Raw genomic sequence first — 15,711 nt, 5'->3', positions numbered from 1 at the left:
CCCTGAGCAGCTGCCGTGGACAGAATGCAGCCTTGGGACACGAGTCTCCTGCTATAGACCTCAAATTCAGGGGGCAGCAGGGCTGGGACCCCCATACCGAGCCTCCGTTCGCACCCACTCTCCCCCTCCTGTGACGGAGCAGGGAGCAGGGCAGATTTGACCTGGGAATGTTGCAGGGGGGTTGCAGTGGGGAGGGGGGACTTCCCTTGAAGGAAGCTACCTGAGCTGTAACCTGAGCCAGGAACGGGGGTGGGGAGAATTAACACCTTCTGCCCGGGAGACTGAACAAAGCAGAGGAGCAGCGGGAGGGGCTGGGAGTTTAGTTTCGGTTGGGGCTGGGTGGTGCAACGCAGGGAACCCCAAGCTGGGGTCTAAGCTCCCTGAACCTCCCAGAGGGACCTAATTGAGGGGGTCCGGTCGTACCTACACGCTCTGCTTGAGACTGTGTTCCTGTCCTTAAATAAACCTTCTGCTTTACTGGCTGGCTGAGAGTCGCAGTGAATCTCGGGAAGAGGGGTGCAGGGCCCTAACTCCCCCACAATCCGCAACAACTGAAGGGCTTGTCAAAGTCTGGGTTTGCCAGAACTGGGCCACTGACCAGAGCCTCCTTCAGCGCCCGGAGAGCCTCCTGGCACTCCTCGGTCCAGACCACTTTGTCTGGCTTCCCCTTCTTGCACAGCTCAGTGATGGGGGCGGCTATGGCGCTAAAGTGGGGCACGAACCTCCGATAGTATCCTGCCATCCCAATAAAGGCTTGGACCTGCTTTTTGGTTTGAGGAGCGGGCCAGTCTCTGATCACCTCCACTTTGGCTGGTTCCGGCTTTAGGCAGCCGCTTCCCACCCGGTGGCCTAGGTAGGATACCTCAGCCATCCCCACCTTGCACTTCTCCGGTTTTACGGTCAGCCCAGCCTTCTGGAGTCGGTCCAGCACTTGTCTAACCTGGGATATGTGGTCCTCCCAGGTCTGGCTAAAGACACAGATGTCATCGATATACGCCACGGCAAAACTCTCCATCCCCCTCAGTAGCTGATCCACCAGGCGCTGGAAGGTGGCCGGCGCTCCCTTGAGGCCGAAGGGCAGGGTCAGGAACTCATAGAGCCCCAGAGGGGTGACAAAGGCCGATTTCAGCCTGGCATCTGCATCCAGCGGCACTTGCCAATAGCCCTTTGTAAGATCCATGGTGGTAAGGTACCGAGCACCTCCCAGCTTGTCTAGGAGCTCGTCCGGCCTGGGCATGGGGTAGGCATCGGCCACAGTGATGGCATTGAGCTTCCGATAGTCCACACAGAACCGGATCGACCCGTGCTTTTTAGGGACCAGCACCACCGGCGAGGCCCAAGGGCTGGAAGACGGCTGGATCACCCCCAAAGCCAGCATGTCATTGACCTCTCTTTCCAGGTCCTGAGCAGTTTTCCCTGTGGCTCGGAAGGGGGAGCATTTTATAGGCGGGTGCGATCCTGTCTGCACCCGGTGGACAGTCAGATTAGTGCGTCCAGGCTGGTTGGAAAACAGCTGCTGGTACAGATGCAGCACCCCTCCGATCTCAGCTCGCTGGGCAGGGGTTAGCCGATCAGAGAGAGGAATTGCTTCCAGGGGGAAGCCAACTCTTGTCCCAGGGAATAGATCTACTAAAGGGTCATCTCCCTGCCCCTCCCACTGTCCACACACGGCCAACACCATATTCCCCCTGTCATAATATGGCTTCATCATATTCACATGGTACACCCGATGGTGGTGTGCCCGGTTCGACAGCTCCACCACATAGTTTACCTCGTTTAGTTGCTTGACAACCTTGAAGGGTCCTTCCCAGGCGGCCTGGAGTTTGTTTTTCCTCACGGGGATGAGGACCATCACCTGATCCCCAGTGGCGAAGGCGCGGGCCCGTGCTGTGCGGTCATACCAGACCTTCTGCTTCCTCTGGGCCCTGGCCAGATTCTCCCTGGCCAGGCCCATGAGCTCGGCAAGTCGTTCCCGGAAGGTCAGGACATACTCCACCACCGACTCTCCATCAGGAGTGGCCTTCCCCTCCCATTCGTCTCTCATCAGGTCCAGGGGCCCCCTTACCCGCCTTCCATATAGCAGTTCGAAAGGCGAAAACCCGGTAGACTCCTGGGGTACCTCCCTGTACGCAAACAGCAGGTGAGGTAAGTACTTGTCCCAGTCCTGCGGGTGCTGATTCATAAATGTTTTCAGCATCATTTTTAGCGTCCCATTGAACCTCTCCACCAGCCCGTTGGATTGGGGGTGATATGCTGAGGCCCAGGTGTGCCGGACCCCACATCTCTCCCACAAGCACCGGAGTAGGGCCGACATGAAGTTGGACCCTTGGTCCGTCAAGACTTCCTTGGGGAACCCCACTCGGCTGAAAATGGTCAGCAGCGCATCCGCCACAGTGTCTGCTTCAATGGACGATAAGGGCACTGCCTCGGGGTAGCGGGTGGCGAAATCGACCACCACCAGGATGTATTTCTTCCCAGACCGGGTCGCCTTGCTGAGAGGTCCCACTATGTCCATGGCCACCTTCTGGAAAGGCTCCTCTATGATGGGCAAAGGTCTCAATGCTGCTTTCCCCTTGTCCCGGGCCTTCCCCACCCTCTGGCAGGGGTCACAGGATCGGCAGTACTGCCGGACGTTGGTGAAGACCCCGGGCCAGTAAAAGTTCTGTAGCAGCCTCTGCCTGGTGCGCCGGATCCCCTGGTGCCCTGCGAGAGGGATGTCATGGGCCAGGTACAGTAGCTTGTGGCGAAACTTCTGGGGAACCACCAGCTGCCTCCTGATCCCCCACGACTCCACTTCCCCCGGGGGAGCCCACTCTCGGTACAGGAACCCCTTTTCCCACAGGAACCTCTCCTTGCATCCTCTCCTCATGGTCTGTACCACACTGAGGTCAGCCAGGCCCCTTAGCTTCCGCAGGGAGGGGTCCTTCTGCAACTCGGCCTGGAACTCGGCGGCTGGGGAAGGGATGGGGACCTGCTCCCTCTCGTCGGCTGGGTCGGAAGCCCCAGCCACCCCGCGGCCTGTCCTTGGGGTTTCCCTTCCCACCCGGGAAGGGTTCGGTGCCTCCGGTGGGACATCCTTCCCAAGGTCCGGGCGTAGTGCCCCTCGCCGGCTCTGGCTACGGGTCACGACTAAAGCGGTCTGGGGGCTGCTTGGCCAGTCCTCTAGGTCCCCCCCCATCAACACCTCAGTGGGCAAATGGTGGTGCACTCCCACGTCCTTGGGGCCCTCCTTGGCCCCCCATTTCAGGTGTACCCTCACTACGGGAACCTTGAATGGGGTCCCGCCCACCCCGGTCAGGGTCAGGAAGGTGTTGGGCACCACCCGATCTGGGGCCACCACCTCGGGTCGGGCCAGTGTCACCTCTGCGCCCATGTCCCAGTATCCATAAACTTTCTTCCCATCCACCTCCAGGGGAACAAGGCACTCGCTCCGCAGGGACAGCCCCGCACCAACCCAGTAAACGGAGAACTTTGAATCCGGAGCATCTGGCCCCCCAGAGAAGCTGGCCGGGGGCCCTTCTCTCTCTTGAGCAGTTGATAAGCTGCCAGCCCCTCTTGCGTGGGAAGCCTGCCCCTCGTCCGTCTGGGCCTCTACCAAGTTAACCCGGTGCGGGTTCGGTCTGCTCAGTCTGTCCTTGAGCTTGGGGCACTGGGCCCGCACGTGGCCTCTTCGGCCGCAGTAATAGCAGCTCAGGTCCCGTGGGTCCCCTCGAGCCGGTCGGTTGTCCCTGATGCTGGGCCTTCCCCGTGGGAGGGGATTCCCCATATTCCCCCTTTGGGAGGTCCCAGGGTGACTCTCTCTCTGCATCGCGGCGGGCCTGTTCCTTTGGGGCTCCTCCCTGCCACCCCCTGACCGGCTCTTTACAAACTCATCAGCCAGCTGCCCGGCGTGTCGCGGGTTCTCTGGCTTTCTGTCCACCAACCACAGCCTCAGGTCGGATGGGCACCGCTCATACAGTTGCTCCAGTACCAGCAGTTTAATCAGGTCCTCCTTCGTCTGGGCCCCACCAGCCCACTTGCTGGCATATCTTTCCATGCGGACGGCTAGTTGCAGATATGAGATCTCAGGGGTTTTATCTTGACTCCGGAACCTTTCCCGGTACATCTCAGGAGTCAGCCCAAACTCTCGTAGCAGGGCCCTTTTGAATAGTTCGTAGTCCCCTTTCTCTGCCTCTCCCAGTTGGCGGTACAATGCCACGGATTTGGGGTCCAGTAAGGGGGTAAGGACCCGGAGTCTGTCCGCGGGATCAACCCGGTGCAGCTCGCAGGCCGTCTCAAAGGCCTCCAGGAAGTCATCCATGTCCTCCCCCTCCTTGTATGGGGCCATGATGCACTTATCAAAGCTCCGTGCAGTCCTGGGTCCCCCCTCACTCACCGCAGCCGGGGGTTCGCTGCCCCTCAGTCTCGCCAGTTCCAGTTCACGCTGATGCTGTCTCTCATTCTCCTGTCTCTGTCTCTCTTTCTCCTCCCGTTCATGCTGTCTCTGTCTCTCTTCACGCTGACGCTGTCTCTCTTTCTCCTCCCGTTCATGCTGATGCTGTCTCTCTTTCTCCTCCCGTTCACGCTGATGCTGTCTCTCTTTCTCCTCCCGTTCATGCTGACGCTGTCTCTCTTCATGCTGTCTCTGTTGTTCACGATCCTCCAGCTCCCTCAGTTTTAGCTCTTTCTCCCATTCCAGCCAATTCCGCTCCCCGGATGCCGAACGTCGCCGGGAGGATCCTCTGCTGGCCGGCGGGCTTCGCCGGGGGGATCCCCTGCTGGCCGGGGGGGTCACGGCGCCCTCGGTATTTGCTGGGCTTCTCCCCACCCTTCCCCTAGGCATAGGAAGGAGGGGTCTCGGGAAGCCCTCAGCAGCCGGCTGACCACTCCCAGCTGGGACAGACACTGGTGCCTGCGCTGTATCTGCCAGGCTGCTTCCCTGAGACACAGGGATCGGTTCATTCGCGCGATCTTCCGCCTCCAGCTGGGCAATGAGCTGTTCTTTGGTGAGCCTCCCAATGCGCAGCCGCCTCTGCTTGCACAGCTCCACCAGGTCGCTCTTAAGCCGCTTGGCATACATCTTCCTGCTGGCCACTCACCGGCCTGTGTGCTCACAGCTCCCCACAGTTCCCAGGGGGACCCCTAGTGTGCCAGCCCTTCTCGAGGTCACCACCTCTCTGCCAGGGTCGAGCTGCAGACTCCTCCGCCCCTGGGACCACTCGCTGCGATCCCCCCGGGGGACCCTGTTACTGCAAAAGTCCTTCTCGCTGGTCACACACTCCCAGGGGTAATAACCGTCTCTCTCTCACTCTTCAGCACGCCTGGTCCCCGTCAATCCCCCTTCGTTTTACTGCTCCCCAGTCACTTACTGCAGGAAGCGCCGTCCACGGGGTGCAGTAGATCCCACCTCTGCCACCAGTTGTTGCGGATTGTGGGGGAGTTAGGGCCCTGCACCCCTCTTCCCGAGATTCACTGCGACTCTCAGCCAGCCAGTAAAGCAGAAGGTTTATTTAAGGACAGGAACACAGTCTCAAGCAGAGCGTGTAGGTACGACCGGACCCCCTCAATTAGGTCCCTCTGGGAGGTTCAGGGAGCTTAGACCCCAGCTTGGGGTTCCCTGCGTTGCACCACCCAGCCCCAACCGAAACTAAACTCCCAGCCCCTCCCGCTGCTCCTCTGCTTTGTTCAGTCTCCCGGGCAGAAGGTGTTAATTCTCCCCACCCCCGTTCCTGGCTCAGGTTACAGCTCAGGTAGCTTCCTTCAAGGGAAGTCCCCCCTCCCCACTGCAACCCCCCTGCAACATTCCCAGGTCAAATCTGCCCTGCTCCCTGCTCCGTCACACCTCCCGCCCCCCCCAGCAGGGCCCTGTAGGCTGATCCCCACTGCGCCCCTCCCCCGCAGTGCACTGGGCCCCAGCCCCGCAGGGCACAGTGTGCCAGCTCACCTTGAGGATGCGGCTCTGGGTGTAGACATAGGGTACGCCGAACATGATCACAGCTCGCCCGTAGTGGTGCACTGCAGAGGCAGATCACAGGTCAGGCTGCCACCCTGCTTCACACCACCCCCGGCAGGGCCCCAGGCCGGTGCCACAAACCGAGCCCAAGCTATTGCCAGCCAGAGAAAGGACAGGCCCAAGGGCACCATGCTCTGCCCCGGCACCCAGAGCGAGCCCTGCTGGGACATGGCTGGGAGCAGGTCAGCGGTACCCACCGGGTCGAGGGAGCTGAGACGGTCCTGCACCCCCAAACAGCAGCAGGCCAAGCAGGGGGGCTGGGGCAGACCCACACTGACTCCCTGGCACTCCCCAGCAAGCAAACTCACCAAAGTCGATGCCTTCGGACACCTTTCCCCTGGCCACAGACAGCAGGATGGCTCCCCGCCCGTTCTCGCAGGCCTGTGTGCAAAGAGGGGTCACGCCAAGCTAGGACCGTCCCCCTGCCCCGCCCCTGGGCCCAGCCAGTGCTGCGCTGGGGAGAGCTAGGGCTGAGTCAGGAGCGGGCACAGCCAGTTTCAACCCAGGAGTCTCCATCCCCCCCCCAGGACACGGCGCAGTCCAGCTGCTGCGTTCCAGCCCAGCGGGAACCCGAGGGGTTCAGGCGCTCGGGAGATGATGGAGAACTGTCACCGGGGCAGCACCCTGGCCCTCCCTAGGTAGCAGGGCAGGGCTCAGCCAGCACGGGTGTAACCAGCCGGCCCGAGGAGTCGGCTCCCTATTGCCAGGCAGCTCCGCTCCATCCCGACCTGCAGCCTCATGCCCCTCGCCTGGGCCGCAGGGGCCAGCCCCTCCCTTCCCCAGCACCGGGACTGGGCGGGTGCTGGCACAGTGCCCACCTCCTGGTACTTTTCCAGCGCCATGCTGGTCTCGGCCCCGTCCTGCGTCTCGATGAAGATGAGCTTGTTGCGCTGGATGTTCTCCAGGATGCCCTGTGGGGAAAGCAGCCTGGGTCAGACACTGGGGCTCAGCAGGCCAGCTGCCCAGGGAGCCCCACACTCAGCTGGGACCCAGGGCAGGGCCAGGTGCAGGTTCCAGTCCCGCTACCGGCTTTGTGGGGGAGAGCAGCACATTCCCCTTCGTCGCTGGCGGGAGCTGCAGCATCTGGCCACGGGCAGCTCTGCTGTGTCACACCCGACAGGAGCTGGAAGGCAGGTGCTGCCGTGGGGCTGTGGGACCCCTGGTAGGGAGGAGTGCGGGGTCTCACACTGCCAGAAGGGTCAGTGGGGAGCAGGAGGGGACACCCCTTCCCTTCCCTCTCAGAGGGGTGGAGTCGAGTCCCATGGGGGACCTGATTGAGGGAGGGGGATGGAGCTGGGCACCCTGATGCCAGCACACCATGCCAGGAAGGGTGTGGCATGGAGCTGCCTCACCCAGGAGACAGGCAGGAAGCCCCAGGAGAACCGCAGCTGGGGATGAGCCAGGAGAGAAACTGCTTCCCCAGAGACTCGCCGTGGCTCAGTGCCCAGCCGGGCAGCTACAGCTGTCGAGCAGACAGGGCCAGAGCTCAGGACGAACCAGCGGCTCCTGCCCTGCCAGCAGTGGGTACTGCCGAGGGGAGCCAGCTAACGCAGCCAGGGCCCTTCCCAGCCACTCCGCTGGATCCCTGAAAGGGCCTTTTCCTGCCTACGTTCCGTGAGCAACGCCCAGCTGTGACGTCCATCCGCCCGCTCAGGCTGGATCTCTCCTCTCCCGGGATGGCAAGGGGCCAGTCTGGATCCCAGATGCCCGAGTGCCCATTAGGCACCAGAATTCATGGCGTTAACTCAGCCTAGGAATCCCCCAACGCGGTGCTTGCTCAGCCGGCGTGCCCACAGCTCACACCCTAACCGTGGGCTCTGTGCCGCTGGCTGCCCTGCCACGCTGTCCCCACACCAGCTGGGCTTCTTTGGCAGCAGCTGTGCGGGCAGGGCATGGGCAGGGCACCCTCTCCGCAGACAAGTCTGGGATTTCTGGCAGTGAAGTGGAGCAGGGGAATCCCTTGCGACTGCCTCCCAGGCCACCCTTCCCCCCAGCCACTCCAGCAGCACTGGCCAGCCCCCCACTGGCCCCCCTGTACACACCTGCTCGTACCACGAGGCCACGATGTTTTCCATGTACTGGTAGCTGGTGAAGAAGGCCACAATGCCATCAGGCACGATCGCAGACATCTCCAGCAGCAGGTTGCCGTAGTTCCGGATCACAGCTGCGAACGGGCAGGGAGGGTCTCATGGGTTCAGAGCCAGGTGGGCCATGGTGGGGGGTGAACACCCACACGGTGGTGGGGCAGGGACTGAAGCTGAGATCTGGCCCCCCATTGGCCCATGCTAGGGGCAGCCCCAGCCAGCGCTCCGGGGGAGGAGAGGGGGGAAGAACACACACATGTTCAACTCCCCAGTGGTACAAGGCGGCCATGGGGGAAGGGCCACGGGGCTGGAACTGCATTGAGTCACATGGCCAGGAAGGCCGCCAGCTCAGTCATGCCACACAGCATGGGGGGGGGGGGGGGGGAGATTGTTGGTCCATTGGTGCCCACTGCCCAGCTCACTCCTGGGGGGGGGGCGTATGGCACAGATCACCCCTGCACCCTGTAGAGCAGGGTCCCCCCCCCAGTTCTGGCACAGCAACCCCTGGCAGAACAAGGGGAACCGGCTGCTGCAACAACCCCCACAGCCCAAGCGGTCACTGGGGGACCCCCACTCTGCCCGCAGGGCCAAGGCAGAGGGGAGCCGGGGCGAGCCCCTGGCAGGGCAGCCTATCACCACAGCTGGGAAGAGGAGAGGTGACTCCAGGGAGACGCCCACATCCTCCCCCCAGGCTAACACCCTGTAGCAGCCCTACCAATGTCCTCGCGGGTCTCGAACTTGGAGCTAATGGCCACCTGGTCGTTTCCTCGCCCCACAATCTGAAAAGAAAACAGGACACTGGCAAGTGGGCCCCGGCCCAGAGCCAAGGGGGGCCAGCTGCCCAGGAGCTGCCCCCAGGAGAGCAGGGGCTCACAGGTGCCCAGCAACTGCCCAGACCGGGGAAGCATGGGGCTTTCGGGAGGTCCCCCCACCCCCCCCCAAACCACCCCGAGGCCCAGCCCCCTGCAGCTACCCCCCACCCTGCCCAGCCGCCCACTCACCATGGGGCAGAGACAGGTCCTGGCCAGAGTCATGGTGAAGGTGGCCATGGTAACAGGATGGAAATCCAGGATCTTGGGGTATATATCCAGCGGGGACAGCGTCTACATGCGGAGATGGGGTGAAACATGAGCTGGGGGGCTGCTGTTCACCACTCAGCCCGTGGGACTTTCGCTCCAAAGGCCTGGCTATGAGGAGGTGGCTGAGCACAGATGCCAGCTTGAGTGTCTCTGCTGTGCCAGGGCAGGGCTCTGCTCTCAGGGTGACCCACAAGTAGTGCCAGGGTTCAGGGGGTCCCCACACACACATGGGAGCCAAGCTGGACTCGCAACACTGGGTCACCAGCCCAGCCCATGGGCCCTTGGCAAGCCAGGGCAGCAGAGGGCTCCAGCCATGCACCCCCAGAATTCCACCTATGCCCAGGCCAGGCCGGCTCTGCAGGGGACGGAGAAGCTGGGCTGGCCCAAGTCACGGCACACACCAGAGATGCAGCCCTGAATGCACCAGGCGGGGGGAGGCAGAAGCACCCGCTGAGCAGGAAGGGCTGTTTCTAGCAGAGCTACCGTGCGGAGCAACGGCTAATCACCGGCACCCCCGGCGGCCACAGCTGCAAGACTTCCCGGGCCCAGCTCCAGACCAGCTCCCCCCAGGCCCAGGAGCCACTTACCCCCGAGGTGATGATGACCGACTGGAACCTCTCAAAGACTGGCTTGATGGCGATGGAGGCATCCATGCAGCTGGAAGGACAGGACGAGTGTCTTGGGGGGTGGGCAGCAAACAGCAGCCCCCGTGCAAGCCTGCCCACCCCCCGCCGCTCACCAGAGCCTATGGCCTTTCCACACCCGTTCCCCCGCCTGCTCACCTGAAATGCAGGACGGGGTTGGCGATGGTGGGGGTCCTGTCGTCGAAGGGTTCTATGATGATGGTGAAGCCTGCAGGAGTCAGAGCTCAAGTCAGCGAGCCATCGGGATCTCCCTTCGTGCCTCATCCCACAGGGCTCCCCCGGGTGGCAGGGAGCTGCTGATTAACAGCACCACCCCAGTGGCTTCAGCTGGACAGCTCAACATCTCACCCCCCACTTGTGCCAGGCTGGGGCACACCCCTGTACTCAATCCCCCGCCCCTTGCTGCTCTGCTGGGGTCTCCACACACACACTGACCAGTTGCGCCCCTGTATTCACTCCCTGCACCCCACCGTAAGGAGCTTTGTACCAAACATGCTGTGTGAGGTATCTGGAAACCAGTAACTCGCTGGTCATGAACACGGGGAAACGTGTAGCAACCTTGTGTGTAAAGCTATGAACAGAGGCTGAAATCAGGACCGAAGCATTTCCCAGACACGCCTGGGCAATGGGTAAACCTGTTTCTCAAGGACAAAGGACAAACTAACGCCTGTAGCCAGGTGTCATCCAAGTTGATGGGTCATCCCCTGCCCAGTGGCCATCTTTGGCAAGGCAGTGGATAGTAGCAAACAGCAGTAAGGAACCTCTGTCACCACCATGCTCCTGGTCTCCGTCATCGCGCTGAGCATGACCTTTGCCTGGGGTAACCCTCAGGAAAATGCTTTTCAAAGGGGGCTGAACTATGAAAGGGAGGGGCAAAAGCACCCTCCGTCCACCGCTCTCACTTCCCCCGAAGACAACAGAAGGAAGAGCCGTTGAACTTGGGCAGCGGATCCTGGCCTGGGAATTTGTCCAGCAGTTACACTGGGAGCATGTGGTAAGGGAGCCACCTCAACCCAAGGCTAGGCTGTTACGCTGTAGTGCAAGGAAGCAGGTTATCTGTAGTTCTCTTATAACCATTTCTGACTTCAATGCCCCCGACATGCGCTCCCTTAAAACCTGCCTCCGTGTAGCTAAATAAATGTGCTTTGCTCTTTAATCAGAACGAATCCAGGGCTGGGAACTGGTAGGGACCACCATGTGAGGCAGCAGACTGCTGTATAATGATTCCCTTAGAGCAGGGGTGGGCAAACTTTTTGGCCCAAGAGCCACATCTGGGTATGGAAATTGTACGGCGGGCCAGGAATGCTCACAAAACTGGGGGTAGGGTGCAGGAGGGGGTGAGGGCTCTGACTGGGGCTGAGGGGTTTGGGGTGTAAGAGGGTGCTCCAGACTGGAACCAAGGGATTCGGAGTGTGGGAGGGGGCTCCAGGCTGGGGCAGGAGATTGGGGCGCAGGAGGGGTTCAGGTTCAAGCAGCTCCCGGAAGCAGCAGCATGTCCCTTCTCTGGCTAACGACGCAGAGGCAGGGCCAGGCGTCTCTGCGCGCTGCCCTGCCTGCAGGCGCCGCTCATGCAGCTCCCATTGGCTGCAGTTCCTGGCCAATGGGAGCTGCAGGGCTGGCGCTTGGGGCGGGGACATCGTGCAGAGCCCCCACGCTGATCCTACACGTAGGAGCAGTAGGGGGGACATGATGCTGCTTCCGGGAGCTGTGGCACGCTTGCACAGAGCGGCCCCCAACCCTACTCCCCAGCTGGAGCACAGGACTGGGGCAAGCCCCAGATCCCACTCCCCAGTGGGAGCTCGAGGGCCAGATTAAATCGGCTGGCGCGGCCAGATATGGCCCGTGGGCCATAGTTTGCCCACCCCTGCCTTAGAGTGGCAACAGACCTAACACATCTGAACTGGCCAGGAGAGGGCTGGACTGTGCAGAACATGTTTGGGGGGGAACATCCGGGGCTGGGAGTGAGCTAGGGTCACCCTGCAATGGTAACCCAGGCCGGTGGAAGTCGGTGTGGGAGTGAGCTAGGGTCACCCTGCAATGATAACCCAGGCCGGTGGAAGTCGGTGTGGGAGTGAGCTAGGATCACCCTGCAATGGTAACCCAGGCCGGTGGAAGTCGGTGTGGGAGTGAGCTAAGGTCACCCTGCAATGGTAACCCAAGCCGGTGGAAGTCGGTGTGGGAGTGAGCTAGGGTCACCCTGCAATGGTAACCCAGGCGAGTGGAAGTCGGTGTGGGAGTGAGTTAGGGTCACCCTGCAATGGTAACCCAGGCCGGTGGAAGTCGGTGTGGCTGGCGTTTGCCGACAGCCTGCTGGGGCGAGAGCTGCTGGAACAGACACTTGAGGTCCGACGGCAGGCTGGCTGTGAGCGGCCCAGGCGGAAGCCACAGCAGCATAGCATCAGGGAGCAACCGAGTTTGCAGGGCAGGGGTGACCCAGCCCCTCTCTGGTCTGCATTGCCCCAGGAATGCCCTAGCCTGTGTAGCTGGAGACCCGCCCAGGGACCAGTGGGGGCAGCCTGGCTGCAGGCCAGCTCTCCGACGGCTCAGGGCAGGGAGCGCCCAGCTCGGCTGCTCTGCCGTCTGCCCCAGCTCTCCCTGAAACAGCGGGGCAGGCGTTTCCTTGTGGGCAGCTGAGAGGTATTTGGGCTTGAGCCCTGCACTGCCTGTGAGTGCTGCACTCAGGAGCTGGGGCCTCTCTGCTCGGCTTCTCCCGTTAGCCATCCAGTCTCATCCAGCTTGCCCTCCGGGGGCACCACGGAGCCCCCTCCCACCCCCGGCTCCACTCGCCCCCTGCACCCGGGCCCTGCTTGCCCCCTCCCACCCTGCCACCTGCTCACCCCTGGCCCCTGCTCACCCCCTCCCACCCCACCCCCCAGATCCTGCTCACCTCCTCCCACCCTGCACACCCACTGCCAGCACTAGGAGAGGAGCAGGTGCCCGCCAGGCCCGGCTGCTTTGTGCTGCTCTGGGAGGAGCGCTGGAGGAGGACTGCAAGCGTCTGTGCCAGCCAGGCCCGCAGGGCAGCCACACTGAAGGGAAGGCCCCAGTCCACGTGCTGGGAGGGGAGCAAGCTGCTTAGCACTAAGAGGATTGAAACGGCTGCATCCCCGCGGCTGAAAGCTTAAGAAATGTACGTGGTATTTATATTCCACTGCCACGTCAGCACGCCGGCCTGGAGAGACCTCTCGCCCCCCGCCGGCGCACCACCCACGGGCCAGGGCGCACGCCAGCCCTCCAGCCATGGGCCCAGACACACGGCTGTCCCCACTTCCCTCCCCAGCATGCCCTGGCCCAGATAGACCTGCAGCCCCCTCGTGTTCCCCTTTCCCCAGAGGGCCCTGAGAACCACAGCTGCTCCCTCCAAGGCAGGAGGGGCCAAGGTGAGCCCTGGGGAGAGGGCCTGGCTTCTTGGCTGGGGGACACTATCTGGGATTTCTGGGCAGTCCGACAGCAAACGCAGCCCAGCACCCACCCAAGGGACTCCGGCACACCGGTGGGGCACCCAGCCGGACTCGGAAGATTCACTGCTGCCTACTATAGACACCAGCCGCTGCTGCCACCCCAACCCTGCAAGAGGAGCTCAGTGAAGGGCCATCACCCAAACCCAGCCATGACACCGAGGAACAGAGCTCTCAGTGGCAGCACCGGGCTGGTGCCAGTGCCCCCCTCTCCCTCCAGCAGCAGCCGGAAGGCTTCACGCCCAGAGCAGGACGTGCTTGTGAGCCTCAGCTCCCTGTAAGCCCCTCAGACTGACCGGGAAACCAAGGGGGAGCCACCAGGCCAAGGCCACACCATGGGTGACACCAGAAGCCGCGGCTCCCAGTGGCGGGGCACCTTACCCTTGGCGTAAGTGCTGACGAGCGTGGCGAAGTTGGCGATGAGGGTGATGGGAGAGAAGTCAGCGATGTCCACGATCTCCAGCGTGCGGAGCAGGGAGCGCAGCCGCTCGGCACAGAACCTATGGCAGGCACAAGAGGGTTACCGCGGCAGGGCGGGGGGGGGGGGGGGGACGACGGACGACACACGTTACCTCCGGGGGAGGAGACGCCCCTTTATCTGCCCTCCAGCCCCACACATTGTGGCTGCAGGGGGGTTGTTGATCCCACTCCCAGCCTGGTGTGGCTGCAGAGCCAGCCGGGCTGAGCAGGGCACAGGACATCCAGTGACCTTGGGCAGCACCAAGCACAGGCATCTCCATGACACCCCACATGGGCAGGCCGGAGACAGCTCAGCCAAGAGGGGGCCGAGATTCAACAAGTCAAACCCTGTACAGCAAGGGAGGCTGCGAGACCTGTCTGCCCATATCGGAGGAGTGCCAGTGCCCCCAGGGGGAAGGCATGGCAGAGGGGCGGGTGGGCAACGCCCAAGTGGGGAGGGCATGGGCGCAGAGCAGACGGTGGACCAGGCGAGGGAAGGGTGCTGAGACCAGAGGGGCAGGCTGGGACAGGGAGGGACGCAGAGCAGAGGGGCAGGCCAGGGAGGGACAAGCCAGGCCGGGCAAGGGTGCAGAGGAGAGGAGCAGGCCGGGCCGAGGAGGGGTGCAGAACAGAGGGGCAGGCCAGGCTAGGCCAGACAGGGGTGCAGAGTAGCAGGGCAGGCCAGGCCGGGCAGGGTCGCAGAGCAGAGGGGCTGGCCAGGCCAGGCCAGACAGGGGCGCAGAGCAGAGGGGCAGGCCAGGCCAGGCCAGGCAGGGGCGCAGAGCAGAGGGGCAGGCCAGGCCAGGCCAGGCAGGGGCGCAGAGCAGAGGGGCAGGCCAGGCCAAGGAGGGGGAAGAGCAGAGGGGCAGGCCAGGCAGGGGTGCAGAGCAGAGGGGCAGGCCAGGCAGGGGCGCAGAGCAGAGGGGCAGGCCAGGGCAGGCCAGGGCAGGCCAGGCAGGGGCGCAGAGCAGAGGGGCAGGCCAGGCCGAGGAGGGGGAAGAGCAGAGGGGCAGGCCAGGCAGGGGCGCAGAGCAGAGGGGCAGGCCAGGGCAGGCCGGGCAGGGGCGCAGAGCAGAGGGGCAGGCCAGGGAAGGCCAGGCCAGGTCGGGCAGGGGCACAGAGCAGAGGGGCAGGCCAGGTCGAGGAGGGGGAAGAGCAGAGGGGCAGGCCAGGCAGGGGCGCAGAGCAGAGGGGCAGGCCAGGGAAAGCCAGGCCAGGCCAGGCCAGGCAGGGGCGCAGAGCAGAGGGGCAGGCCAGGCAGGGGCGCAGAGCAGAGGGGCAGGCCAGGGAAAGCCAGGCCAGGCCAGGCCGGGCAGGGGCGCAGAGCAGAGGGGCAGGCCAGGCCGAGGAGGGGGAAGAGCAGAGGGGCAGGCCGGCTCTGCTGGCCGGGCCCAGGCCAGCTGCTTACCGCAGTGGCTTGCGCTCGATGCACACCTTCTCAAAGACGTCCTTGAGGAAGGAGGGGGGACTTTCCTGCACCATGTGATGGACCCGCAGCCGCGACTTCAGGTACTCCAGGAAGCGCTTCATGAAGCCCACAAAGTGCTCAGCTGTCCGGATGTTCCCAGGCACGGCCTCTGCAAGGGGTAGAGACTCACCCTGAGTCACAGCCTGCCCCTGCCCACGCCCCACCCAGAAGGGGGCACGACCAGGGTGAGCATGCTACTGCTGCAGCCCACCCCTCCCCAGGCCCCTGTCCAAGGGGGCAGAGATGCTCACTGTGCTCTCGACTGCAGGGCCTGCGCCAGTGGCCAGCGATCAGGGCTCAGGCTCCATGGTTCCAAGATCGGAATTGGGGGCAGGGAGAGGGCTGAGAAACACCAGCTCATCTCATGTACAGCACCAGAGGGCCCAGGAGAACAGTCTCTGAGTCAACAGCAGCCCAGGCTGCGGTGGAACTGATGCCATGGGGGGGGAAGGTCCTGTGTCCCTCCCCACCCGCCCCCAGTGCCCTCAAGGTCAGCCAGTGTCCCCCTGCCCTGGGGCTGGACTGGA

The 15,711-nt window shown here is 63.2% G+C and overlaps 1 protein-coding gene across 3 annotated transcripts in view; it reads right to left on the bottom strand.

Moving 5' to 3' along the window:
• Positions 1–15,711, bottom strand: part of ERCC2 (ERCC excision repair 2, TFIIH core complex helicase subunit) — a 36,350-nt gene that overhangs the window by 1,465 nt on the left and 19,174 nt on the right. For all 3 annotated transcript variants that reach the window (XM_054010081.1, XM_054010082.1, XM_054010083.1), the window contains exons 11-20: positions 15,125–15,293; positions 13,639–13,757; positions 9,938–10,007; positions 9,743–9,812; positions 9,078–9,179; positions 8,792–8,855; positions 8,035–8,156; positions 6,811–6,903; positions 6,301–6,373; positions 5,924–5,994 (exon numbers count right to left, since the gene is read on the bottom strand). In XM_054010081.1, the coding sequence (XP_053866056.1) occupies positions 5,924–5,994; positions 6,301–6,373; positions 6,811–6,903; positions 8,035–8,156; positions 8,792–8,855; positions 9,078–9,179; positions 9,743–9,812; positions 9,938–10,007; positions 13,639–13,757; positions 15,125–15,293 (953 nt within the window). The remainder of the gene's footprint in view (positions 1–5,923; positions 5,995–6,300; positions 6,374–6,810; positions 6,904–8,034; positions 8,157–8,791; positions 8,856–9,077; positions 9,180–9,742; positions 9,813–9,937; positions 10,008–13,638; positions 13,758–15,124; positions 15,294–15,711) is intronic.

The sequence above is a fragment of the Malaclemys terrapin genome, chromosome 20 (genome assembly GCF_027887155.1).
Source record: "Malaclemys terrapin pileata isolate rMalTer1 chromosome 20, rMalTer1.hap1, whole genome shotgun sequence".
In the NCBI taxonomy this organism is placed as follows: Eukaryota; Metazoa; Chordata; order Testudines; family Emydidae; genus Malaclemys; species Malaclemys terrapin.
The sequence above is the reverse complement of the archived record's forward strand: the minus strand, read 5'-3'. Positions and strand labels throughout refer to the sequence as shown.